Source organism: Diabrotica virgifera, chromosome 5 (assembly GCF_917563875.1).
Source record: "Diabrotica virgifera virgifera chromosome 5, PGI_DIABVI_V3a".
NCBI classification, from domain to species: Eukaryota; Metazoa; Arthropoda; class Insecta; order Coleoptera; family Chrysomelidae; genus Diabrotica; species Diabrotica virgifera.
The window spans coordinates 26,888,034-26,915,293 of NC_065447.1; the positions used below are offsets into that span (position 1 = coordinate 26,888,034).

General features: G+C 33.3%; 1 protein-coding gene across 1 annotated transcript; it reads right to left on the minus strand.

Annotated features, from left to right (window-relative positions):
• Positions 1–3,986: 3,986 nt before the first annotated feature.
• Positions 3,987–27,069, minus strand: LOC114326006 (cathepsin O-like). The gene is made up of 4 exons (XM_050652351.1): positions 26,703–27,069; positions 20,526–20,868; positions 10,407–10,626; positions 3,987–5,818 (listed from the first exon to the last, which is right to left on the minus strand). Exons 1-4 carry the CDS (start codon positions 26,907–26,909, stop codon positions 5,512–5,514), a joined length of 1,077 nt encoding a protein of 358 aa, XP_050508308.1. The 5' UTR covers positions 26,910–27,069; the 3' UTR covers positions 3,987–5,511.
• Positions 27,070–27,260: the final 191 nt, after the last annotated feature.

Genomic DNA, 27,260 nt, shown 5'->3' on the forward strand with positions numbered 1-27,260 from the left:
TCTCTTCATTTTCATAGTACCTACAGTAGTTATCAGTAGTTATTTTTTCTATCTCCTTTTTTCTTATTGTGCATACTTTTCTGTTATTTGTTTGACTATAAATACTTAATGTGTCTTTTTTCTTGGCTAAATCCACAATGGATTTGTTCCAAGTTTGTCTGGTAAAATTATTTCTCTTTTTTTACTTTTCTTATTTTCATATTTACTTAACAGGATGTTCTGGAACTCCACTGAAGCAGAAAAAATAATATATCATAATTAAAAATACTTAGGTACCTACTTCGATTTTAAAATAACCGATCCAACTTAGATATAATACATAGGTAATACCTACTATTTTCCAATAATTCTAAATACGCCGGACCAATTAAGTTGCTCTCAATAAAAAGGAACCAATTATTTTGTCGCCTATTATTCCATCCCATACATTAAGTTTTTCTGTTCATTCTTTGTAAGAAATACGTTCCATTGTGACTTTAAATCTTCTTCAAGTGCTGGCAATCATCATAGATATTCGGACTTTAGATACGGATGCTCTGAAAAGTTCATTTGATGTACCTACATCCGTACCATTCTCTCAGGTTGCGTAACCATGATATTCTACGTCTCCCTGTACTTCTGTTTCCTTGGATCTTTCCCTGCATAATGAGTTGGAGCAAGTTGTATCTCTCTCCACGTATAATATGTCCGAGATATTCCAATTTTCTAGTTATCTAATATTATAATCATCATCATCATTTGGCTCTACAACTCTATGCGAGTCTTGGCCGCGTTTACTATTTCCCTCCATTGTTGTAGGTCCTGAGCAGCTATATTTCCCATTGCTGTACTCCCATTTTGCGTAGATCACTGGCTACTGCGTCCTTCCATCTCTTTCTTGGGCGACCATAACTGACCTTCTGCCATCGGGCCTTCAGAAGTCTTTCGTCACTTGATCTTAGCACGTGACCCGCCCATCTTATTCGGTTTGCTTTGATGTAGCGTACTATGTTTTTATCTCCATATATTATCTGGAGTTCATCATTGTGTCTTCTTCTCCATTCTCCTGTTGTCTCTTCTCTGCAAGGCCTATAGATAGTCCGCAGTATCTTTCTTTCAAGTACCAGTAATTTTGTTGTTTTCCGCTGGTTCAGAGTCCATGTCTCGCTTCCACACGTTATTGTGGGACGAATTATTGTCTTATATCTAATATTACAATGGGAACTATATTTACCTTTATTCCAGCATATCACCCTCAAGAGCTTTTATAGTATCACTTCCGAATAGGCTTTAGAAGAGTTGGCGACAATACGCATCCCTGTCTCATTTTAATTTCCTCTGATAGCTGTTCGTTAACACGTACTTTTGCTCGCTGCTTATATCATAAATTCGATATGATCCTGAGATCATTGTAGTCTATTTTCTTTGTTTTCAGGACATTCATTAATTGTTCATGTCGCACTTTTTATCGAATGCTTTGTTACACTCAATAAAACAGGCATATAGGTATATCGTGATTGATGTCCAGGCACCTTTGTATTAGTATACTAAGTGAAAAAAGCTTCACGCGTTCCTAGGCCTTTGCCAAACCCAAATTGTGTATCATTAATTTCTACGTCCAGTTTATATATTCGGTTTTGGATGACTTTCAGTAGCAGCTTTAGCACACGGGACATTAAGCTAATGGTGCGTGAACCGCCCCATTCTCTTGCGTTTTTCACAAATAAAGATCGACGTTAACCATTCTTTGGGTAATACGCTTGAGATATAAATTTGGTTCAAGAGTATCACTAGAACATCAAAGTGCATCATGACTTATATATATCATGACTGACAATAAATACCAACAGTACTAATTTATTGAAACGTCAAAGTTTGTTATTGCGACAATCATAGCCATTTAAATGTATTATTTTAAAATATAAAGGAAAATATACCTCTCATTGGCTGTATACCATAATAAAAAACTTACTAAGGAAGTAAAACTTCACTTGTAGGTAGATGGTATATAAATTTATTAAAATTTTTTCTAAAAAGATCCAAATTGGATTAAAGTGGGTACATCACTAGTACAAAAAACATAAACGTTTTCGGACCAATCAGTCCATCATCAGGTTGAAACCTAAAATAAGTAAACCACTGTATAAAAAGGCATAGTTGAAATTTTGACTGTTAGAAAGTTAGGAAAAATTAAACCATGTGGTTACTTACTTCAGATCCAAAGTAGTTGGAACTAGCTACATAGTTAGATCGAAAGACCTTAGGATTACAAGAATTAGGCCATTTCGGCTACTCGATGTTAAAAGAATATAATGAGACTATGATGGAGTCTTCATCTTGGCTTCAAACTGACAGACTGAAATATGACATTGAAAGAATATTGACAAGATCTTCTACATTTTTTTTTATTATTATAGGTTATTCACTACATGCAATCAATAAACAAAAAAATTATAAGCATGTTAGTTGTTTGTTCAAAGGGGTGTAAGTATAAATTTGGATTTGTTATCCAATGATAACAAAGACTCCACTAGCCTCTTAAATTATTGAACTGTGCCCTGAAAGGGTAAGTAGTTCACTGCACTGCACTGCACGACACTTCACTTCACTGCTGCTTAGAACCTATGTGGTAGCTCCAGTGGTTTGTGCCTCCTCAGTCTCCGAGTCTGCTCACTATTATCCAGCAGGTTTAGTGCAAGATTATTAGGGTGGATTTCTAATTTTACCAAATAGCGGCTGCTGTATTCACTCACTGTCTCCTTTACTGTGGCTACTTGAAGATCGTCTCTGATTTCTCTGTTAGGTATAAACCAAGGTGCATTTGTTATCGTCCGTAGTACCTTCGACTGAAAGCGTTCCAATATCTCTATGTTTGAGTTTGCAGGCGTACCCCATAGTTGTACACCATATGTCCATATTGGTTTTAAGGCTACTTTATACACCAATAATTTGTTTTTTAAACTAAGCTTTGACTGTCTTCCCAATAGCCAGTAGTATTTGCTGAGTTTTAAGCCAAGTTGTTTTCGTTTGTTAAAAATGTGCTTTCTCCAGGTCAGTCCTTTATCCAAGTGCATCCCTAAATACTTAACGCTGTCAGATTGAGGCAGATCTTGTCCATTTAGTGTAACAGGTGGCACTGTACCTCTGCATTTGGTAAATGTAACCTGCACTGATTTTACTTCATTGACTTTGATTCTCCAGTTTCTTGTCCAGTAAAGATCTTCTACATAGGGAATTTTATGTGTATACAGTTATTTTATATTGCAAAAATGTAAAAAATATTTTTAACTTGAATAAATGAATTTAATTTAATTAAATTAATACTATATTAATTTCAACTTTGCCTTTTTATAAAGTGGTTTACTTATTTTAGGTTTCAACCTGATGATGGACTGATTGGTCCGAAAACGTTCGTGTTTTTTGTACTAGTGATGTACCCACTTTAATCCAATTTGGATCTTTTTAGAAAAAATTTTAATAAATTTATATACCATCTACCTACAAGTGAAGTTTTACTTCCTTAGTAAGTGTATTATTTTAACTTCGGCGTTGAAACTGTAACTGTAGGAATAACTCTGAAATTATGGCATTTAGGTTTAGGAACATTACATGAAAAATAATCAGTCTTTATTAAGGACTTCAAAAGACGAAAATATACAGGATGGTTCATTTGAAATAAAAAAAGTTCGTTAGATTTACAGAAAAACAGAAGATCTGACAACAATGCAAATACCACCATAATGTCGGCCGCTTTACAAGACTCTTACACACAAAAATCTATAAAAATCGTGCAAGCCGTTTTCGAGATAATTGAGACGTTCATACTTAAAACTTACTCTGTATGAATATGGCAGAGTATCTAATATGTAGATGCTTCGAAGTCTTGATGAATTCGGTTCACTATTCGATGTTGCTGTCTAAATCCAAATCCCAATTGGTGTGTTGGAATTATTCTTCCCTCTCCTTGTTAACAGAGGATATTTGAACACGTTAAGCGAAATAAAATATAAAACTTAATAAAACTTTATTCCATACTCTATATAAAAATAGTTGCTTAAAAATATACAGTGCTAGTCAAAAGTCCGTACCCCCCCTCGTATCTTTTGAACGGTTATACATATAATAGTGAAATTTGGAGGGAGGAAATAAACGGACGTACGCTTCTTAACTAGTCATGACAGGTGACGTAATAGTGACAGATGACTTTACAGCGCCACTGTGACAGATCATTTTAAATGGGACCTTATGGAAAGTGACACCTCATTTGAAAGGTATTGATAATACCTATTCAGTCATACTAATTTTTTTGGGTTTAATTTGATTTTGATTTTGGTGAATAAATGAAATAAATATAACTTTGTAGTTTCGCATTTAATTATTAAAAATTCAAATGTCCGCCCATGGTTATTTTGTCAAAAAAGTTGACATTTTTCAGCTCTCTAGTAGTTTTTACGTCAACGTCAACCTTTTTGACAAGTAACCATAGGCGGAGGTTTGAATTTTTATTAATTAAATGCGAAACTACAATTTTATATTATTTCATTTATTCATACAAATGAGTTTAAACTCAAACAAAATTAGTATAGCTGAATGGGTATTTTCAATACCTATCAAACGAGGTATCGCTTACCATAGGGTACCATTTAAAATTATCTGTCACAGTGGCGCTGTAAAGTCATCTGTCACTTTTACGTCACCTGTCATGACTAGTTAAGAAGCATACGTCAGTTCATTTCCTTCCTCCAAATTTCACTATTATAAGTATAACCGTTCAAAAGTTACGAGGGGGGGTACGGACTTTTGACTAGCACTGTATAAGTATACAGGGTGGTGAATTGGAAAACGGGCCATAGGAAAATCAATGTAAAATTCTAAACTGTTGAATTCCTGCTTCCCTTATTATTCTACATCAAAAGGCATGAGAAACTATTTGTAGAGGATTGAAATCTTTATTGAAAACAATTGTTAAAATTGTTCTACGAATTAAACACATTCCAAAATGTTGTAAAATATAATAAATTTTATCAAAGTATTTGCCAAATTTAGGCTACACACAGTGCAACAATGTGTATAAGGTTGCCTTCGGTCACAATGAAATTATTATATTAACAATATTTTGAACTGTCAGTATTTTTATTTTATCGTTTTTATTGTTTAAAAAACAATAAAGTCGAAAAGATGACCTCAGTTGAGGAGAAAGTAGTAATAATAAAGATGTTTTATTCAGTAAATAGTTTGCGTACTGTTAGAAATAGTAACGTGTGACCTTTTACGCACTTACTTAGGTATGGCAAATGTATTCTATTTTTCAAAATTTTGGACTCTGTTTAAATCGTAGAACAATTTTAACTTTTGTTTTTAATACAGATTTTAATCCTCTACAAATAGTTTCTCATGACTTTTGATGTAAAATAATTAGGGAAGCAGGAATTCAACAATTTAGAATTTTACATTGAGTTTCCTATGGCCCGTTTTCCAATTCACCACCCGGTATATAAATTATTTTAAAACAAATCTCAACAATTACGTAGATCACAGAACTATTACTGAGGCCACTTCGTGTGCCAGGCCGCATATATTGTTTCCAATGGCTATGTACAAATACCCTTCATCGCCGAAATCTGTACCCCATGAGTTTTTTACAATGTAGTAGGGTACAGGAGCAGTTAGATCATAGCCGACAATTTGTACAGCGTGGTTTAACTCTAACATGTTGCCGTCACAATGGTACTGTATAACTCCTCCTATATAATGCTGCCAACTTTGGGCGTTAATACTAACTGCAAGAGGCCCCAGATTTGCAAGAAGATATAGCATGATGGTTTCCTCGTTTTCGAAACTGAAAGGAAAAACACTATCATTATACAAAATTCAGTTCACAAAAGTTTTGTTTAAATTACAATTGAGGGGACCAGCAGTTTTGATAGTTCTGAGATATTCAGCTTCAAAGGAGGCATTAAACTAAAATATGTCTAGTGTACAATGTACTATAAAATGATAAAAATATAACGGTATATTATTACTCTTACTACAGTTGAGTCCCTGAATCTTTACCCGTGCGTTATCATTTAAAGTTTAAAGCATACGAAATAAGTCGATGATAAGTCGGAAATTGAAATTTACTAAACGCAACAGCAAGTCACTTACTGTCACTTGCTGTTGCGTTTAGTAAATTTCAATTTCCGACTTATCATCGACTTATTTCGTATGCTTTAAATGATGACGCACGGGTAAAGATTCAGGGACTCAACTGTATATCCTTCCTTTTTTTCAATTATTAAAAAAATGTATGTGAATCGGTACATGGTGTTGATAAATGTTACTGGTAAAACGGTTCAAGTGCAGATGTTGGCTACATATTACTAATCATTTTTGTCCCAGCTGTTATCCACAGTGTAACTACAACTGACACGTACTTAATAACTCTTCAAAATTGGTCACAAATCTAATATTTATTTATTTGAAATTAATCCTGTATTAATTAATTATTAATTATCGCCATTAATGTAATTAATGGCGATAGATGGCGACTGTAGGGCGAAATATGCTTAAATCGGTTTACCACCAAGTTCTAATACCATTTAATTATGCGAATCTGTACTTAGAGTAACATTTTAAAAAAGTGGACTTAAACCCTTTTACTTCTAATCCCCTCCAATTGCTTCATGATACAGGTGAACCAGAATAGGAATAGACGTGAACATACTGTGCGCGCTATCAAATTTCAAATTACGCCACAGGACTCTCAGTTGACCGAGAACCGCTTAACTGTTTAGGTGGGTAGTTTCACTATACGCTAAGAGCGTTAACTACGATCATAGGTCACGTGGTACACTCTGTACATGCGGGGGACGATCTTATGTGTATGCTTTATGTGTGACTTACAAAAACACAAGATTATTTCAAATTTTACTATTAATTTTGTGCTAATCTATCAATATATTATAATAAATTTGCTATAAATACTGTATATGGTAGAAAATGTCTGTACATCATCATCATCAGTAGCTCGACAACCCCTTTTGGGTCCTGGCTTGTTCTAGGATTTTCCGCCATTCTGTTCTGTTCCTTGCTTTGTTCTTCCAGTGGATAATTTCAAGTGTTTTCAGATCTTGTTCCACTTGTTCCATGTATCTAAGTTTGGGTCTTCCCTTCGACCTTCTCCCTAATGGTGTTTGCTTCATTAATTGGTACCTAATAAGTTCTCATCGCTTTTCGACAGTGTCCATGTCTCTGATCCATATATAAGGACCGGTTTTATCAGGGTGTTGTATATTTTGCATTTGGTTTTTCTCATGATGTTGTTAGATCTTAGATGTTTATTTAGTCCATTAAGGGCCGGTTGTTCGAACGCTAATCAAGAAGTTGATTATAATCAATCATTTATTGTAATCAATTTTCTTGATGGGAATCAAATCGCGACATGAAAAATACATGTAAAACACAAATCAGTTACTGATTGTAGGTAAAACAGTAATTAAAATATAGCCGCAGCTCTTAAATTATTAAAAATTGCTTATTATTATTATTGATTTGTAAGTAAAAACAAGAAATTAACATCAGAAACAGTTTAATTATGTTTTATTTTAAATTAAAACCAAAATAATAAAATAAATCAGTCAACATAACCTCAAAATGCGACATCTGTCAGAAGTACGCTTAAGCAAATATAACTGTAATTAAATATTTGATAATGATCAGTTTTGATTAGCGTTCGAACAACCGGCCCTATATGTTTTATTAGCAATATGTATTCTTCTCTTAACTTCTTCGCTGACATTGTTATCTGCGGTAACTAGTGAACCTAGATATGTAAAAAATTTTACGCTTTCGATGTTATAGTCTCCTATTGTCAGATTCTGTAGTTTTCTTTGGCCTATCGATTTGCGATCATGGCTGAAAATATCAAAGATCTTCAATTCCTTATAGATCGAGTCACTAGAGAATGCTCCAATAACGGACTTAACATAAATGCAACAAAGACAAAGTTACTTGTGGTTAGTAAACAAGACGTCGGCCCTATGCAACTAATTGTCAATGATGAATCAATAACAAAAGTTAACCATTTTAAATACCTAGGATGTTGGATAAACGAGACACTAAATCCGGATGAAGAAATTAAAACTCGTATAGAAATTGCAAGAGGAGCATTTATGAAACTTAGATCTATTCTGAGCAACTCTCAGCTGAACTTACAACTAAGAATCAAGTTCCTAAAATGTTATGTGTATCCTGTATTACTATATGGATGTGAAACCTGGATCATGAAGGTTAACATGATGAACAAATTTATTAGCCTTTGAGATGTGGTCGTATCGTAGAATGATCAGAATATCTTGGGTTCAACGCATTTCAAACAGAGAAGTCTTAAACAGAGTAGGTCAAGGCGAAGGTGACTTAATGAAGATGATAAAAAAGAGAAAACTTGAATATCTGGGGCATATAATGAGAGGTAGCAGATACAGGATGCTGCAGTTAATACTCAATGGAAAGATCGACGGAAAAAGAGGAATTGGTCGAAAGAAATATTCATGGCTCCGAAACCTTCGTCAATGGACTGGCTTATCAGCAGATCAATTGTTACATGCCGCAGAAGATCGAGAACGATATCGGCAAATTGTTATGGAAGCTACCCACGCCTAAAAATTTGGGCACGGTACTTAAAGAAGAAGCAGATCGATTTGCTGGCCTTCATGTATTTGGTTTTTATTTCATTAATATTTAGGCCACTGTTTTGTGCCGCTCTTTCGATCGCATTAAATGCTTCTATCATTTCTCTTTTGCTTCTAGCTATGATATCAACATCATCTGCAAATGCCAATATTTGTACACTTTTTGTTATTATTGTTCTTCTGGTGTTGACTTTTGACTCTCTAATTATTTTTTCTAATGTGATGTTGAATAGAATACAGGATAGGGCATCTCCCTTCCCTGTCGTAGGCCCGTCCGTTCTAACATGGATTGTATCTGTTAGTGCGTTTTGAATTCGAATTTTGCTTTGTACTTTAAGGGCCGGTTGTTCGAACGCTGATCAACAATGATCATTATCAAATAATTAATTACTGTCACCAACTGTCAATGTCAACTTTGTTTGAGTTGCTGAAAACAATTAATTACAATAATAGGGCTTTTCATTCACAGTCATCTGTTTCGAGCTTCTGTCATGTGTCACATAATATTAATATATCTACGTCGTACGTTATTGGTATATACCAATGATACAAACCAAAGACGTATGACGTAGATATATTAATATTATGTGACACATGACAGAAGCTCGAAACAAATGACAATCGATGAAAAGCCCTATTATGAGATTTATTAATCGATTATGTTAATAATTGTTTTGTTAATTGATTAACTAGTCTCATAATTGTAATCAATTATGTTTTCAGCAACCCAAACAAAGTTGACATTGACAGTTGGTGACAGTAATTAAATATTTGATAATAATCATTGTTGATTAGCGTTCGAACAACGTTCGAACAACGATTAGTTGTTCGAACGCTAATCAACAATTATCATTATCAAATATTTAATTACTGTCACCAAACTGTCAATGTCAACTTTGTTTGGGTTGCTGAAAACATAATTAATTAAAATTATGAGATTTATTATCAATTATGTCAATAATTATTGTTATATTAATTGATTATAGTCTCAGAATTGTAATCAATTATGTTTTTAGTAACTCAACCAAAGTTGACATTGACAGTTTTGACAGTAATTAAATATTTGATAGTGATCATTGTTGATTAGCGTTCGAACAACCGGCCCTTAGTGTTTCTTTTACTATATCAATGAGTTGAGTTAGAATATTAAACTCTTTCAGGACGTGGATCAGAAATTCTCGATGGATACTATCATAGGCACTCTCAATACCTATATGATATTATCTCAGAAAATGTCTGATTTAATACATAAATATAGTTTAAATTTTAAACATAGAAAAAAGCCGAAGTGTGGCGTCACGACTGTCATATTGTTAGTTATCATCACTTCGTAAGCCAGGATTTGCCCAATCTTAAGCCTTTTCAATTGCTATAAAGTTGAAATTTTGCTTCCTCTGCTGTCTTTTCTGCATAAGTATAGTGTTTTTAAATATAGTTTTAAAACTATATAGTGCTAAAAGGGATATGTAGATTCTTGTGTTTCTAAAGGTTGAAAACAAGAGGTGGATTTCATTACTAAGGTAAGAAAATATAATGAAGAAAAATAACTGAATTTATCGCCCGTGGGGGACGGCTTACAAATTATGCCACAATGAGAAGCACTATCAACATGTCACATCACATCCATGTGTGGAAATAACAGTAGCAAATTCAGTCGAAGTCAGGATTCGTTTTTAAGATATTTATTTTAGAACCAAAACATACAAAAAGATTAGATACTTAGCGTTAATTACTTGTTTTTCTAAAATAATTTACCTGTCGCATCCAAAATCCTTAAGTTGAACCCCATCCTCGTCATCATAAAGCAGTTTACAATTTTGGGTCTCCCAAGTAAGAGGATATATTTTCTCTGGAAGTATCTTGACATTAAACGATGTTAACCAATTTAATAAAGAACAAATATCTCCACCGTCACAGCCATAGTTGAACTCCGAGCAGTCTACCATTTGTTGGACACTTAATTTGGTGAATTTGCCTTAAAAATAAAGATAAAAGATGGTCAATAAGTTTTCAATTAAATATCATTTAGAAATATTTTGGATATTTTTAAATATTTTGAATATTTTTAATAGGTTGGAAACTTTGACTTTCATTTAACAGATGTCGCTAGGCACCTACCCCATAACGTCAATTGAAATGCGGGGACAAGCTCTCGGAGTTTTATCACCTTGGACAGAGAGCAGTAAACCTACGCCTCTCTGATGATGACTCCAATTAGAGTCGAAAATCGTCGATTTAGAGTGCTGGTTTGCGCTCTTGTATAAGTGAAAAATAAGACAGTTTTGCCTTCGTATTGCAACTGAATAAAAATGGTATACATTTTTATTTTGTAAAAGATGGTATTACAAATAAATTTTTTATTATAGTAGTAAAGGTTCATTTATTACACTCAAGAGATGTACCCCTCTCTAGGATAATTAAAACGATCGAAAACATCTACCAGAACAACACAATAAAAGTAAAAGTAGGGGGATTCCTTAAGTCCTTGATTGTTCAACATGATCATGGATGAAGTAATAAAAAAGTAAGAACTAAAAAAGTAAGAACTAAAAAATGATAACAAATGGAAGGAAAACAACTTAAAATAATCTGCTATGCAAACGATGTAATACTGTGTGGTATTAGAATGGATGGAGAACGGCTTCGTTGCGAGCTTCCAAGAGCGAGCAACGCTGTTCCCACCTTCCTGAAGTACTGCACAAGATGCTGCAAAAGTGAACACCTCCGCACCGAGTGCAGACAACCCGCCACCATCTGTCCCTTTTGCGGACAACAGCATTGATCGACTGCCTGTCCCACGACGGATAACCCTAAAAATGTCCGAACTGCGGTGGAAAGCACCCAGCTTTCTCACCAAGGTGCCCAAACCGAAAAGTAACTCCAAACAATATACACAACACTGAACCCTAAGGCCGATGCCGCAGTGCAGGAAGTTTGGTAGGATGGTGGATGGTAGATACCCGCCTGGCGACCGTCCAGCTACTTACACCACGAATTATCAACGACGGTAGCCGCAGTGGCCTCCCACTACCATCTACCCATCCGGTGGTCCGCCAGGCGTCTATCCACCCATATCAGTCGTGTTTGATAATCCATCCGGGTAGCCTCGCTATAAATATATTACATATATGTAGGAAAGCGTAATAAGTGCTGTTTATAAAAGAAGGGCAATAATTTTTTGCATAATCACATTTGTAATACACCCCAGAATAAGGTTCAAGAAGTCGCCCATGAGAAAAGTGGTCCAAATTTTTTTTAATCAAATTGCAAAAATTATTATTTTTGATCCGGACAAATCTTTTTTAACTTTTTTAGACCATTCTGGACAAAAAAGGTCTCTTGTAATTTTTCTCTAAAGTTGATGGTTTTCGAGTTATAAGCAATTTAAAATTTGAAAAACGCGAAAATGGCCATTTTTAAGACTTAATAACTCGGTTAAAAATTATTATTATGAAAGCCAGAAAGTGACTAAATCAAAGTATAAAGCGCCCCTACATGATCCTGAAGAAATATGTGTCATTAATGTATAACTAAGCTGTTATTTTTAAGTATTAACAATAAGCCGTAAGATCGTATTAACGCGGCTAAGTGCGAGTAATAATAATAATATCGTATGGCATTTTTGGCGGGGAGATCATTTCGGACAGTTCCGGTGCCATTTACATCTTAACCCTGTTTCAAGTAACTAGTGTCGATGTACACTAGCCCAGGGGGACCGACGGCTTAACGTGCTCTCCGAGGCACGGTGAGACGGCTCGTGTCATTATTGGAAATGAAAATGGTTTGTCTTTGGCAGGGCTCGAACCCACGTGCACTGGCGTATGAGGCCAGCGGTTATGCCTTTACTCCATGGCCGCTTACAGTGCGAGTAAGAGTAAGATGCCCCATTGGACTGCCGGAATGGCATCTCCCTCGCACTCACCATAGATGGCCGCCTAATACGTACTGGCGCTCATTATTATTACTTAAAAATAACAGCTTAGTAATAAAATAAAAATTTTTTTTACATTATTTGCCATTATAATTGCCGCTAATAAGATAGTAACATTTTTTTCGCAACTTTAGAGAGAGGCATGATGTCTCCTCAGCAGTCAGTTGGATACTGACCACACTGACTTCATTTCACTCTTTTCACTGCGTCCAGGATGCAGCGACCCTCCACCATCTACCTTTAAAATCCACCATCCAAGCCACCATCTAGCATCCTGCAGTGCGGCATCGGCTTTAGCGTGTGCTCACTACAGAGACCAAAGGATTGTATCCTCGCTCCGACCCTCGCTCCCTGGTATTTATATTCGTGAATTCTCGCATATAAAATAATATATTTATTTTACATAGCGATCGAAACTATATTATCGATCGCTATGTAAAATAAATACATTATTTTAAATGCGAGAATTCACGAATATAAATACCAGGGAGCGAGGATACAATCCTTTGGTCTCCGTAGTGAGCACACGCTTACAAAGCAATACCACAAAACAAAACATTACAAGCGAAATAAAACAAGCAATACATTTCACTTCTATATTCTATTTAATATATTCCCGAAAAAAGAAATGAAACCTCAGAATACATAAACACAATAAACAACCAGCTGTACGGACATGCAGTAATCACAACAGCAAATAACAACACAATAACCCAATCATTTACACAAATACACAATTAAACAGAACTCGTTCATACTTAGCCTAATAAAATAAAAAAAGTCAAAATGTAAATTCGTACAGGTTAAAACAAATTTTATATCAAAGTTTAGGTGGTTACAAAAGATATTTTCAAGAAAGTATCCAAATCATACAAGGGGATCATTGTTTAAATAATTAAAAAGGGGTCATTTTTGCAAAAAATTACTCTTTTAACTGCGGAGGTCATTCAGTTACTAATGAAGGTATATAGGATTGTTTCCTGCAAAATTGAAGGGTAAATCTTTCACATAAGACTTACTAAATTAAATTTGACTCCCTATTTATTTAAATAATTATACATAAAACTTTAAAAACAAATTTGCAAAAAAATATTTTTAGCGTTTTAAATAAGCACTATAAAATATTTTATTTTACAGGAGAAGGTGCGCTATGTTATCAGTATTAGCCAAAAAAAAATTGGTCCAAAAATATTTAATATTTTTTGAGATATTGCATTTGTTTATTAAATGTTACTCTATTTTCAATTGCAAGAACGCGGTTGTTGCCAAAGAAATATTCATCTGTATTAAATTTTATTATTTTTACTTTTATGTATATTTTCGATAAATGTATTGACAAATTCAAATTTCAATTAAACTCCCCCCTAAAATGGCATTGGAAAATTATTCAAATTTGTTTATAATTTGTTTTTTTTTTAATAACGTCGCGGGGATTAAGTATTTTAAAATGTCGTTTCGATAATTGGCTTCCTGGGAATTTTTTACTAATTAACAAAATTTTTTATCGTTTTTCTTCTTCTTTTTTTTCTTGGAGTTATATTACTACGGGCCCTTTTAGGGTTAAATTTTATTAAGAATGACTAATCTCTGAGTTGTAGATTCTAGACCTAAAAATATTAAGATTTAACTAAAATCTCTTAAATAAAATGTGGCTACTTACTGAGTTACAGGGTGTTTTATTTAAAAATTTAAAAATTATTGTTACCAAGTACTTTAAAACTATTTGACGTATCCTTATCATACTTGGCAGAAAGTGTGGCTATTATATACCCTACTAAATTGTGATTAATAAACGTTTCTAGCTGGTGCCAGAGGCGTACGACAGGGGATAGTGAATGATTGACCCTTCCCAAATTCTACGCCACTGAGTGAATTACTATTTTAGCGAAATTTTTCGATTCTCCAATACTTTGTATGTAAATAACTTTATTGGTATCGATAAAGTCATCAGTTTGAGAGATATTGGAAGTTTAAAATGAATGAATCAAAATAACTATGCCGTTTCATTTTTAACGTCCAATATCTCGAAAACTAATTACTTAATCGTTACCAGTAAAGAGTATAATAGAAAGTAATGGAGAATCGAAAAATTTCGCTAAAATAATAATTCCCTCAGTGTCCAATATCAAATATTCAGTATTCATATCCGAAATTGGACAGTATCATTCTATCACCCAGTAGATCGAATGCATTTATTTGTTATTAAACACACACACGTAATTAATTAAATTACATACACATTTGGTCAATTATCAATAATATAATTTGGACATCAGCCAAAAGTTGCTGACATAAGATAAACAATTTACCTTAATTAGATACACAAAATCACGCGGGGCCCGTGTTTACATTGACCCAATTTAAACTTATATAAAACTAAGATCTCTTGTCTAGAAATTCAATTATTATTAATTCATTAACGCGAGTGATTGTCTTCAACGCTCATCATTTAAGTCTCTACTCAAAGTACCCCGGGTCAACATCCATAGTGTAAGTCTCATCAATAAACTCTGCTACTATTATTTGGTGTTTCCATCACAACTTAAAGACCATCTACACTGAGCCAACGAAGGGATATTGTTCACTCAGTGACGTAGAATTTGGGAAGGGTCAACCAGTAACTATCCCCTGTCGTACGCCTCTGGTAGTAGCTAGAAACTTTTATTTATCACAATTTAGTAGACTTTATAGTACTCACACTTTCTGCTACGTATGATAAGGATACGTCAAATAGTTTAAAAGTTCTTGGTAAAAATAATTTTTAAATTTTTAAATAAAACACTCTGTAACTCAGTAAGTAGCCACATTTTATTTAAGAGATTTTAGTTAAATCTTAATATTTTTAGGTCTAGAATCTACAACTTAGAGATTCGACATTCTTAATGAAACTTGACCCTAAAAGGGCCCGTGGTAATATACCTCCAAGAAAAAAAAAGAAGAGGAAAAAAGACAAAAAAAATTTTTTAATTAGTAAAAAATTCCCAGGAATCCAATTATCGAAACAGCATTTCAAAATATTTAATCCCCTCGACGTTATTAGAAAAACAAATTATAAACAAATTTGAATAATTTTCAAATTCCATTTTAGGGGGAAGTTTAATTGAAATTTGAATTTATCAATACATTTATCGAAAATATACATAAAAATAAAAATAATAAAATTTAATACAGGTGAATATTTCTTTGGCAACAACCGCGTTTTTGCAATTGAAAATAGAGTAACATTTAATAAACAAATGCAATATCTCAAAAAATATTAAATATTTTTGGACCAATTTTTTTTTTTTGGCTAATACCGATAACATAGCGCAACTTCTCCTGTAAAATAGGATATTTTATAGTGCTTATTTAAAACGCTAAAAATATTTTTTTGCAAATTTGTTTTTTAAGTTTTATGTATAATTATTTAAATAAATAGGGGGTCAAATTTAATTTGGTAAGTCTTATGTGAAAGATTTACCCTTCAACTTTGCAGAAAACAATCCTATATACCTTCATTAGTAACTGAATGACCTCCGCAGTTAAAAAAGTAATTTTTTTGCAAAAATGGCCCCTTTTTAATTATTTAAACAATGATCCCCTTGTATGATTTGGATACTTTCTTGAAAATATCTTTTGTACCCACCTAAACTTTGATATAAAATTTGTTTCAACCTGTACGAATTTACATTTTGATTTACATGTAGTGTAATTTTATTTTACTAGACTAACTACACCTATCCACACACACGACATAAAAAAAAGAATGTATGTGTACTTTGTACGCACGGTAAGAAGTTATACTTCTATTATAATATAATTTCAACGAAATAAATATGCCTACTTAATAGTTACAATACAAAAAATTAACAATAATTACCAAAAATTAACCAAAACTTAACAGTGCCAAATATTAAAAAAAAAAAGAAAGAAAAAAGTATGAATCGTCCGGGAATTGAACCCGCAATCTCGCGATTTCTCGATCTCTGGTCCAATGCTCTACCAGCAAGGCCATCAATGCGCATACTACTGACGTTTCAGATATACATAATTACACATCACGGTGAGAAGTGAAATATAAAAATAGATGTTTTATTATTTTACGCCCAAGAAAGACAAATCCAAAGACACAAAATTATAATAAAAAACCTTTTAAACCACCTTTTTCAAATTGCGCAAGTTGTATTATTAATATTAATGTTAATAAATGAAATATAAATATTTTGACGTTTCACAATTTGACAATTCACTTTTAACTGCAGTGCCTTAAAAATTTTAAAGCACTAGTGCCTTAAAGTAGCATTTTTAACGCTCCTATGGAGTGCTAAAAATTGTATTTTTAACACGTTTGTAGAAAAATATATTTAAAAACACTAATATATTCTTTCCACACCTTTTCTGGACTGATACATACATAAATTAAAACATTTAGTAACTATCTCCATACTGCCTGTGTGCGCATGCGCGCAGATCAATAAAATTTCACCCTCAATGAAATCGCGCCTAAAGAAGTATAACTTCAAAAAATTAAAAATACAAAAAAAATCATAAAAGATTTTTTAACACATCGCACATAAATCTAAACAAAACAAACCTACATTCTACATTCTCATCAACACACATTTTTCACCAAATAAGTACATACATATCAAAGAAGAAATGAGCGTTCACGTATACTCCTTCAGGGTCGAATCACACTACACAGGATAGGGGGAAGGTAGTTTTCTGTGGTTTCCTACCTTCATTGCAGAATGATACCTATACCTAGGGGAGAACCTAGCCGACACAGGAAACCAATAGAAGAAAATAAAACAAAGAAGGAGGAGCTTGTCTATGGGGGGAGGCATGGCATATTTGGATGTCAAAGTGGAAACTGTTTTCTTCGTCGTTCCCCAATTCCTAAAAAGTCTACCGACCCCATTCCGTGAAGAGGCGAAAAAAGCCTAAACGCGGTCGTCATTACGTGTCTTGATTGATTGCAATACTAATCTCTCAAAGTGAAGATGATTTACAACGTATGCTGCACCAATTTAATATAACTGCCAGAAAATTTAACATGTTAATTTCCTCAAAAAAGAAAAAATGCATGGTTATAACAGCAAATCCAATAAGATGTAAATTGGGCGGTTCTCCAATAGGAAGACGATCAATGGGAAGACCACTAAAACGATGGAACGACAACTTACTGCCCATAACTATTTAAGTAAATTCGGTGTGATGTATCCGTCAGCATTATGAGATAGTTATTTCTTAAACGTTAAAAAGAGAAAAAACAAATTTGAGTAACAAAGTTTGAAGTAACAAAGAGAATCTTATGTAGAAATAGTACAAGTTGGAGTGAGTACGAGAGATTGATCGGAACATGGCACAGGCTTGACAGGATGGGAAGATAACCATAAAAGCAGCGTTGTCAGAGTTGGTACAATTGTACCAATTTGATATAATTAACAACCAAACTTTTGATTCTAAAGTATCTTAAAGTAAAAACCTCAAATTTTGTGATATAAGAAATTTGCTTCAAATAACATTAAATGACGTTTTTTAAAGTTTTTGTACAAAATGTGTTGGTTTAGTACATTTTGTGTCACTATTTCAGTCATTCCAGTGCATGTACAAAAATTTCTCCGGCAACATTGCATACCTATGTTTATAAATTTCAACTTATATTCAACAATAGGGCTTTTCATTTAGTTATTTGTTTCGAGCTTCTGTCATATGTCTTATAATCCGTATAATCCGTATAAAATTAATATTATACACAGATTATACAACATATGACAGAAGCTCGAAACAAATGACAATCGATGAAAAGCCCTATTAATCTCGATTTGATTTTTGTATGAATTTTAAAATTGTATTACCCTTCTATTCCTAAATTATTATGGTTTTTCTCATGAGCATTTTTCAGTGCGTCACAGGTTTTCGATTTCTTTCTAAGGCATTAAATTGTATATGACAGAAAAAAAGCACGTCGGTGATTACTTTGGTAATTATTCTAGTTCGGTGATTGTAGTTGTCGATAGATGGCGCTATAATAGAAAAAAATTTATTTACTAATTATATAATATATCTACGAATATAATCTGTACAATTTATAAGACTATACAAATCAAAGAAAATACCATTTTATAAATGCAATAAAGACAATTGATTTGTTTTTATGCCTAATTGGAAATAAAATTTGACAACTGTCAGATTTAACTAAAATGTCATGTTAGAATAAATGTTATAAATGTATATTATCACGGACTTACCTTTTTTTCTATCATTTGTGACGCACTGAAAAATCCTCATGAAAAGAACCATAGCTTTACTTTTTATTGTTAATTATTGTTTTAATCTTATTATTACCTACGTGCTTTTAATTGTTATTTGAGGTCTATTTTTTTGGATATTTTTAATTTTTTACTGCTTTATATTTGATATTAAATTAATAATATGCCGCACAAAATCCTAGGACAACCTGAAGCAGCGTTATTTGTTGAATATTCACTTGATTTCTATCTAAAATCAATTCAAAAGATGAACCTAACCTTATGTACTCATCCTTACATAACTACAGACAGAGTTATCTGATAACTTGAGGTTTAACGTCGCGTTATAAAGTGACAGTTGATATATCAGATAACTCAAGAACTGTCAAGAAATAACGCAAGTAGTTAAGTTAAATATGAAGTACGACAAACTTTAAGGGGTAATTCTGCATGATAAAATAATGACAGTTTGCTTTATAAACGTATGCCCGCAAATGCTTCGTTTCCGAGATAGGGGGTGTTGAAATTGTTCTTACAAACTGACGATTTATTTATTGCTCTAAAACGGTTTGTGATATGCAAATGAAATTTGGTAGATTTTAAGAGGTAGTTATTGCGCATTTTTTGGCATACAATTAAGAATTTTATATTCACCATTGGCATGAATACGGGATATATCTAAAATGTTTATACCCGTATGCACGCCAATGGTGAATATAAAATTCTTAATTGTATGCCAAAAAATGAGCAATAACTACCTCTTAAAATCTACCAAATTTCATTTGCATATCACAAACCGTTTTAGAGCAATAAATAAATCGTCAGTTTGTAAGAACAATTTCAACACCCCCTATCTCCGAAACGAAGCATTTGCAGGCATACGTTTATAAAGCAAACTGTCATTTTATCATGCAGAATTACCCCTTAAAGTTTGCCGTACTTATTTAAAAACACTCTGTATTGACGAAAAACAGGGGTAGTTGTTAAAGTGCCTAACTTTTTCATTATCCAACATAAGCGAATGAATCAAAAAACAGAATGTTAAGAAAACCTGAGGCTATAGTTGGGTTTTAATTTCAGTACATATTTTATAAAAGCTAGAACATTCCACAGGGTGTTCCAAAATTTGAGAAAAAAACACAGTTTGATTCGTACACCCTGTATACAATGACAATGTACCTGTCTAGCAACAATATTATTACAGCGATATTGTTAAAGAATAAGGCTATAACATATTAAAAAAATTACTTAAATCGGACATCAGGTTTAGGAAATACAAGACATAAAAATGACCCATTTTTTGGGGTGCCCGTTTTTTGTGCCGGTGAGTGTATATAGTTCAATATATTATCAAATCCTCAATTTAAGTTTACTTTCATGTAATAGACATTATCAAGTCACTTACAACCGCCCATTTCAGTAAGTATAGCTTTTACACTATAAAATAAAGTGTTTAATATTTTTCTCTTTTAAAATACATAATAATTAATACCCATAATTATTAGTAAGTAAACATTTTAATTTTTCAATTTCAATACTCTATATATGATTTGGTCCTGCACGTGAAAAGGAAACAATAAATATTCAAAATGTAGTGGTCGGGATTTTTACTTATGCGAGAATTGTGGCATGTCGGGATTTTGGCTGTCGGGATTTTGAGCGTCGGGATTTTGGCTATCAGGATTTTGGGTGCCACCGAGAAGAAATTACCTCTTTTTAGTGCATTCATACTCTCAATAACTCCTATCACAGAAAATGCCCAGCATGCCCCACAGGAACCTTGTGTTTGAACTTCGCTAAGTACACCTTTTTCTCTGTAATCTAGTTTTTTGGGAATACTGTATTTAACTTTTCGTAGGGAACGTTTTTTTGCAGTATGATTGTTAGATGATTTCTTATTGGTATAACTGTTACTTATATAGTCAGGTAGTTTTAAAATAAGTCTTGAGTTCGAGAATTCTTCGGGAGATAGATCTGAGTATTTGGTCAGTCCATATGTTGCAGAATCGTTGGATCGGTTGGAGTTTAATATTTCAATATTTTCTAAAGATTGCTAAAAAATGAAATTCAATTATTAAGGAGTATGATAATAAACATTAAGCACACAGTAATTATACCTAAAATGACACCCTATCGACCACTATGAAAAAAATATTAAAATAGACACAGAGTACAACCACCGATACAACCAAGACAAGGTAACTGGCAGTTATTCAGCATATGCTGATCAATGAGAAGGATAGGCCAAACACTGTGCCACAGTATATGTATAGCTAAATGGGAACCAGATGTTGAAAAACCTTTTTTTTAATATCACAAGGAAAATTTCCTGTACTGGCTGTATACCATAAATCACAAAAAATAAAAACCTTATTTTGTAAAAGGTATATGTATTTAAAATCCCTAAAAAGCGCTGTATCACAAAACGTTTTCGGAATCAATATTCCATCATCAGTGTTATCACAGGTTTACATGCTTTAAGCCACCAAAATGTACGGGTAAAAATCCTTAAATTGATTTTAAACAGTTGGGGTTACATTATTACGACAGCGAAACGGGACCAGAGATCATAATGGAGGAAATCGAACAAGCAATACGAAACGCAAAAAAAACGGAAAAACTGTAGGTCCAGACGAAATACCTGCGGAATTACTGAAATGTCTAGACGATGAAACTCTACCTGTACTACTGGATCTGTTTAATGAAGTATATAAAACCGGAAAAATCCCTCAGGAATGGTTGGTGTCCACCTTTGTAACAATACCAAAAACAATATATGCCAAAGATTGTTTGGACTATAGGACAATATCATTAATAAGTCATACCCTCAAAATATTTCTAAAGGTGATTCATGGAAGATTATACAGAAAGCTAGAATATGATATGGATGATACCCAATTTGGGTTCCGCAAAGGAATTGGAACAAGAGAGGCATTGTTTACGTTTAATGTCCTCTCTCAAAGATGCTTAGATATGAACCTGGATATTTATTCCAGTTTCATCGACTTCGAAAAAGCGATCGACAGGGTCCGACATGAAAAACTAATAGAATTATTAAAAAACAGAGATATAGACAGACGAGATTTACGAATTATCATAAATCTGTATTGGAATCAAAAGGCCAATATAAAGATAGAACAACAAGAATCCGAGAATATTGATATAAAGAGAGGGGTAAGACAGGGTTGTGTTCTGTCGCCGCTACTGTTTAACCTATACAGTGAAGCCATATTTCAGGAAGCGATAGCGGAGCTAAGTGATGGAATCTCTATATTAACGGAAGAATAGTAAATAACATAAGATTCGCTGATGACACCGTTATAATGGCAGACACCCTGGAATCGCTACAAGAATTGCTAAATAGAATTAACGATTATTGCATTCGATACGGACTAAAAATAAACAAGAAAAAAACTAAATTTATGATCGTCTCAAAAACAGAACATGGAAATGAAAGGTTAATGATAGAGCAAACCCAAATAGAAAAAGTAAAGACATACAAATATCTGGGAACCTGGGTCGATGACAAAAATGACCAAAGCAAAGAAATTAAAGTCCGAATTGAAACTGCAAGGCAAGCATTTATAAAAATGAAGACACTGCTTACAAACAAAGACTTTCAGTTGCCTCTCAGATTGAGGGCTCTAAGATGCTACGTATTTTCTATATTGCTATACGGAATGGAAGCTTGGACATTGAAGAGACAACACATAAGAAGAAAAGAAGCGTTCGAAATGTGGTGTTACAGAAGAATATTGAAAATTAAGTGGGTTCAAAGGAATACCAATGTTGAAGTGCTACGACGTTTAAATAAGGAGTTAGAAATTATGAAGAGTATAAAAACTAGAAAACTGGAATATTTGGGTCACATTACCAGAGGAGAAAATTACGAGTTGCTGAGAATTATTATGCAAGGAAGGATCCAAGGAAGAAGAAGCATAGGAAGAAGACGCATCTCCTGGCTGAGGAACCTTCGAGAATGGTTTAACTGTAGTTCATTACAACTGTTCAGAGCAGCAGCAAACAAAGTGACCATAGCCATTATGATATCCAACCTCCGATAGAAGAGGACACTTTAAGAAGAAGAAGGTTACATTATGTTATCTGATTTTGAAAGATGTTAAAAATATTTCCGGATTAACCCCTGGCATCACATGACATCAACCATATTGGTTGGAAAATTGTAGGTAGAACCTTACATGGCAGAGTTTAGGTGACAACCTAAAACCAAGGAGTTGTCACCTAAACTCTGCCATTAAGGTTCTACCTACAATTTTACAACCAATATGGTTGATGTCATGTGATGCCAGGGGTTAATCCGGAAATATTTTTAACATCCTTCAAAATGAGATAACATAATGTAACCCCAACTGTTTAAAATCAATTTAAGGGTTTTTATCCATATATTTTGGTGGCTTAAAGCATGTAAACCTGTGAGAATACTGATGATGGAATATTGATTCCGAAAACGTTTTGTAATACAGCCCTTTTTAGGGATTTTAAATACATATACCTTTTACAAAATAAGGTTTTTATTTTTTCTTTTTTTTTAAGTTTGTACAAGTTTCTTCCTTGTTGAATGTCAGATGGTAGACTATTATAAAATTTAACACACACAGATACACATTCTCTTTTCTTCTTCTTTTTGTATAGATAAGACTGTCTGTTTTTTCAATGTGCCTCCAGTAAGTTGTTGTTTCATTGTTTTTCATGGTCTTCCCACTGATCATCTTCTTATTGGGGAACCGTCTCTCGCCATCCTTACTACTCTATTTGTTGTCATTCAGCTTATGTGGTCATTCCATGTATTCTTCTGTTTTTAGCCAGTTATTAATGTTCTCTTAATGTTCTATATCTGTACTCTAGCTCTGTCTTATAGTGTCTTACCATCGATTTTTCGAAGAGTTTTCATCTTCGCTGTTGCTGTTTCGAGCAATCTTTTTGTCCTCTTTGTGTCAGGTCGTGATTCTGTCGCATATGTCATTAATGATCTGATGACTGTTTTGTAAATTTTGCCTTTCATTTCTTTACTGATATTTTTATTTCTCTTTTATTCTTCATTTTGTGTCATTCAGGCAACCTGCAACTGTTTGTTCTATTCACTTGTCCTTCCACTTCTGTTTCAAGCTTTCTATAGCTAGATGGATGCCTAGATATTTAACCTCCATCACTTGTTGTATTAACTGACTCTGCAGCTCCAATTTACATCTTACTGGATTTGCTGTTATAACCATGCATTTTGTCTTTTTTGGGGAAATTAACATGTTAAATTTTCTGGCTGTTATATTAAATTGGTACAGTATATGTTATAAATCATCTTCACTTTGAGAGATTAGTATTGCATCATCTGCATAGCAGAATATTTTAAATTGTTTTTCTCCCATTTGGTATCCTTTTTTAATACTTACTTTTTTATTATTTTATCCGTGATCAGGTTGAACAATAAAGAATTCAGGGAATCCCGAATCCCCCTTTCTTATCCCATTGCCAGCGTTAATTGGGTCAATTAGTTTATCTTCTACATTTATTATTATTGCCTTGTTCTGGCAGATGTTTTCTATCGTTTTAATTATTCCTAGAGGTAGGTATACATCTCTCAAGTATAACAAATGGATAACATCCTTTAATTTGACCCTGTCAAATGCTTTCTTAAGGTCCATGAAATGTAAATATGCCGGCTTGTTGTTCTGTGTTTATGAGAGAAAACTGACTTTAATTGGGAACTGTTTAGGTGACTGGCTGGTTATAAAGTAAACAAACACAGTTGAAACTAAAAGTTTCCTATTTTGAAAATTCATTGACATTCATTTAAGCTGCAAATATGACTGTACATTAACGTACAGGCTTTAAAAATAAAATAATAAAAAATATTTACAGTAATTAAAATTATCTGGATTGATAAAAAATAAACTTTGCAAAGTTCTTTGACATTCCAAATAATTAATATAGAAAAGTGATTAAATCCAAGAGCAAAATGATAATTTGCATACCAAAAAAATAAATTAAATTAATAGACATTAGGATCGGCCACACATTCAAGTAGATGATAAGCAGTGCAAAGGTCAAATATGTTATTGGTTTAAAATTATATTATAAAATATATTTATAAACTGTGACTAACTAAGTAATTTGTAAACAAAAATTGTTTTAACACGTTAAATGCCGAACTATATTATGCGATTGGGTCTGTGGCACAGTAAAAAATTACAGTCTGTAATACAGCTCTGCCCCGTGAATATCTATACACACGGCACCCTGGACCTGGCCACTGTGTATATATTTTATACACAAAGCGCTTAAGGTGTTAAACAGTGGAAAAATTACATGGCAAAAACTTGTCTCTAAAGAGAAAATCCAATGTTATTTGTATCATTTGCGTAGTTTAAGGAAAAAAACACTTTTCTTGGTCTTTTTGTACATCAGGCTTAAGGATGTTTAGTTTGAGTGTATGTGTGAGGCCGATAGTTGTAACATGCAAACCAGTAGTTTTTTCGAATGTATATCTTGTGAATTTTGTCAAACAGAAATGTCTGTAAGGGAGCCCAAGCATGGATTTTGTGAGTTATTTGAGCTCATCAGAAAATCACATGGGAAGAAACCTTTTACTGTGTAAATGTATCCCTACCAAATATTGACTCTTGAAAGAGGGGCGTGCGTTGGGGGCAGTCAGTAAAAAAAATCTATCCTTAGAAAAACTCTAAAATGTCAGATTAAGACAAGGTAAGTTGAGTACATGAAGAAAGTTTATACTTCAAAAATCTAACGATTTGAACCGGGCATAAGGAAATATGCAAAAATGCAAGTCACAAGATTCACAAAAAAGCGAATATTTCCTAAAATAAACATCAGATCGAAAAACTGAAAAATACATGTTCAATATTTTTCAAAAATCTATCGAATGACACCAAACACAACACCCCACGAAGGTGAGGTCGAGGGTTACTTTAAAATCTTAAATAGGAACCTAAATTTTTTATTGCAGATTTGGATTCCTTACCTACGTCAAAATAAGTAACTTAACAAGTTAAGCGCCATGCGATGTAGGAAGTTCCCCATATGCCATGGAAGTCGGATTTGGGCATCGAAACGGTAATAAAATTATTTTTTCAATTTAATTGTGGCTTATTTCCCATATAAATAGTTAATAATAAAAATGCCACAAAGAAGTAGCTTCAGAACAACATTGAGAAAGCAATGTTTTTATTTTGACTTTGTAAGGATGGATATATGCAGAGTTGATTTGCAAATGTGATTGTAGACTATTTAAAGAATAGACTATGTTGCATAGTATATAGAGAAAATTAAACAGATCACGGATAACTGGTATGCGATATACAAAGCTCGAACACCACAAAAGCTACTAAAGTTCAAGAAAAGCTTCCTTGGAACAGTGCAGGATGAACTGCCCGAGTATTTTCCTCTTCCCTGGGTTCGATGGACCAGCCAATCTCTAGACTTTGAAACAAGGAAAACTATGAATAGGATAAGAATGGGGACTGCTCCAGTAAAAGCAAACATGGTAAAATGGGGGAAAATAGACCAAGATGATGTGAACTGTGACTGTGGAGAAACACAGAATATTGAACATCTTCTTACATGCAGAAACTGTACTCATCGGTGTACCCCCGAGATTTGTGGCTCGCCAACAAAGATGGAACTGTCATAGCTCGATACTGGGCCAAAATTTTATGAATGACATGTCCGGATATGATAAAGTAAGTAAATACCGGAATATTCAAAAATAAAACATCTACGTTGGCTTTAACTGTTGTAACAGTGAAGTCACTGAGCCCAAAAATTCTTAAATGTATAATACCTTGTAAAATACTAACCTATCCATAGAAATGAAGTAAATATCTATTTCTTAGTTAGATGTAAGTAGCTTACCTTAAATGCTTTAAATCTCTGTTGATATACTGTATCATTTTCATAGGACTTATTAAAATCCTGCAAATATTTCTGGAAAATAATCTCATCATCTTTTAGCCAAATGGGGTAAACACCAAACAACAACAAAACATATATGAAGGTTTCAGATAATTTTCTGATTTTGGCACATCTAGGGGATTCGGCTAAGTTTGGACCGACAGGCATTATTTATAGACGTTGACATCGGCAATAATTTAAAAAAGAAATACCTCCCTTTGAACTAAACTGTTGATTGTAGATGTAGAGATGACCACCACCGACAAAAAGAAAAAAAATAAACTTGTGACTGATTATTTGGGAGTTTTGAAATTCTGACATGGGTTTGACATTTACATTTTTTGGTACTTGTCGTCTTCTCTTTTAACGTTTATAGACTATATCTCTTAAGTTATTCAATGAGTATGATTGATATTATTCTGATTGTTCCTACAACTTATGCAACTAGATTTACGCTCTTTTATACAATGAACAATGTATGAGCATACATCATAACCATAAAGCCCTAAAGACTTTTGT

Bases quoted from the DNA above. Each gene is read 5' to 3' on its own strand.
- LOC114326006 (XM_050652351.1), bottom strand. From the start codon at position 26,909: ATGCCTGTCGGTCCAAACTTAGCCGAATCCCCTAGATGTGCCAAAATC. The intron at 10,627-20,525 runs GTAATTTCTTCT...TTTATTTTTAAG, and splicing joins TATGAATGCACTAAAAAGAG to GCAAATTCACCAAATTAAGT. The intron at 5,819-10,406 runs GTAAATTATTTT...TTTTCCTTTCAG, and splicing joins AAGGATTTTGGATGCGACAG to TTTCGAAAACGAGGAAACCA.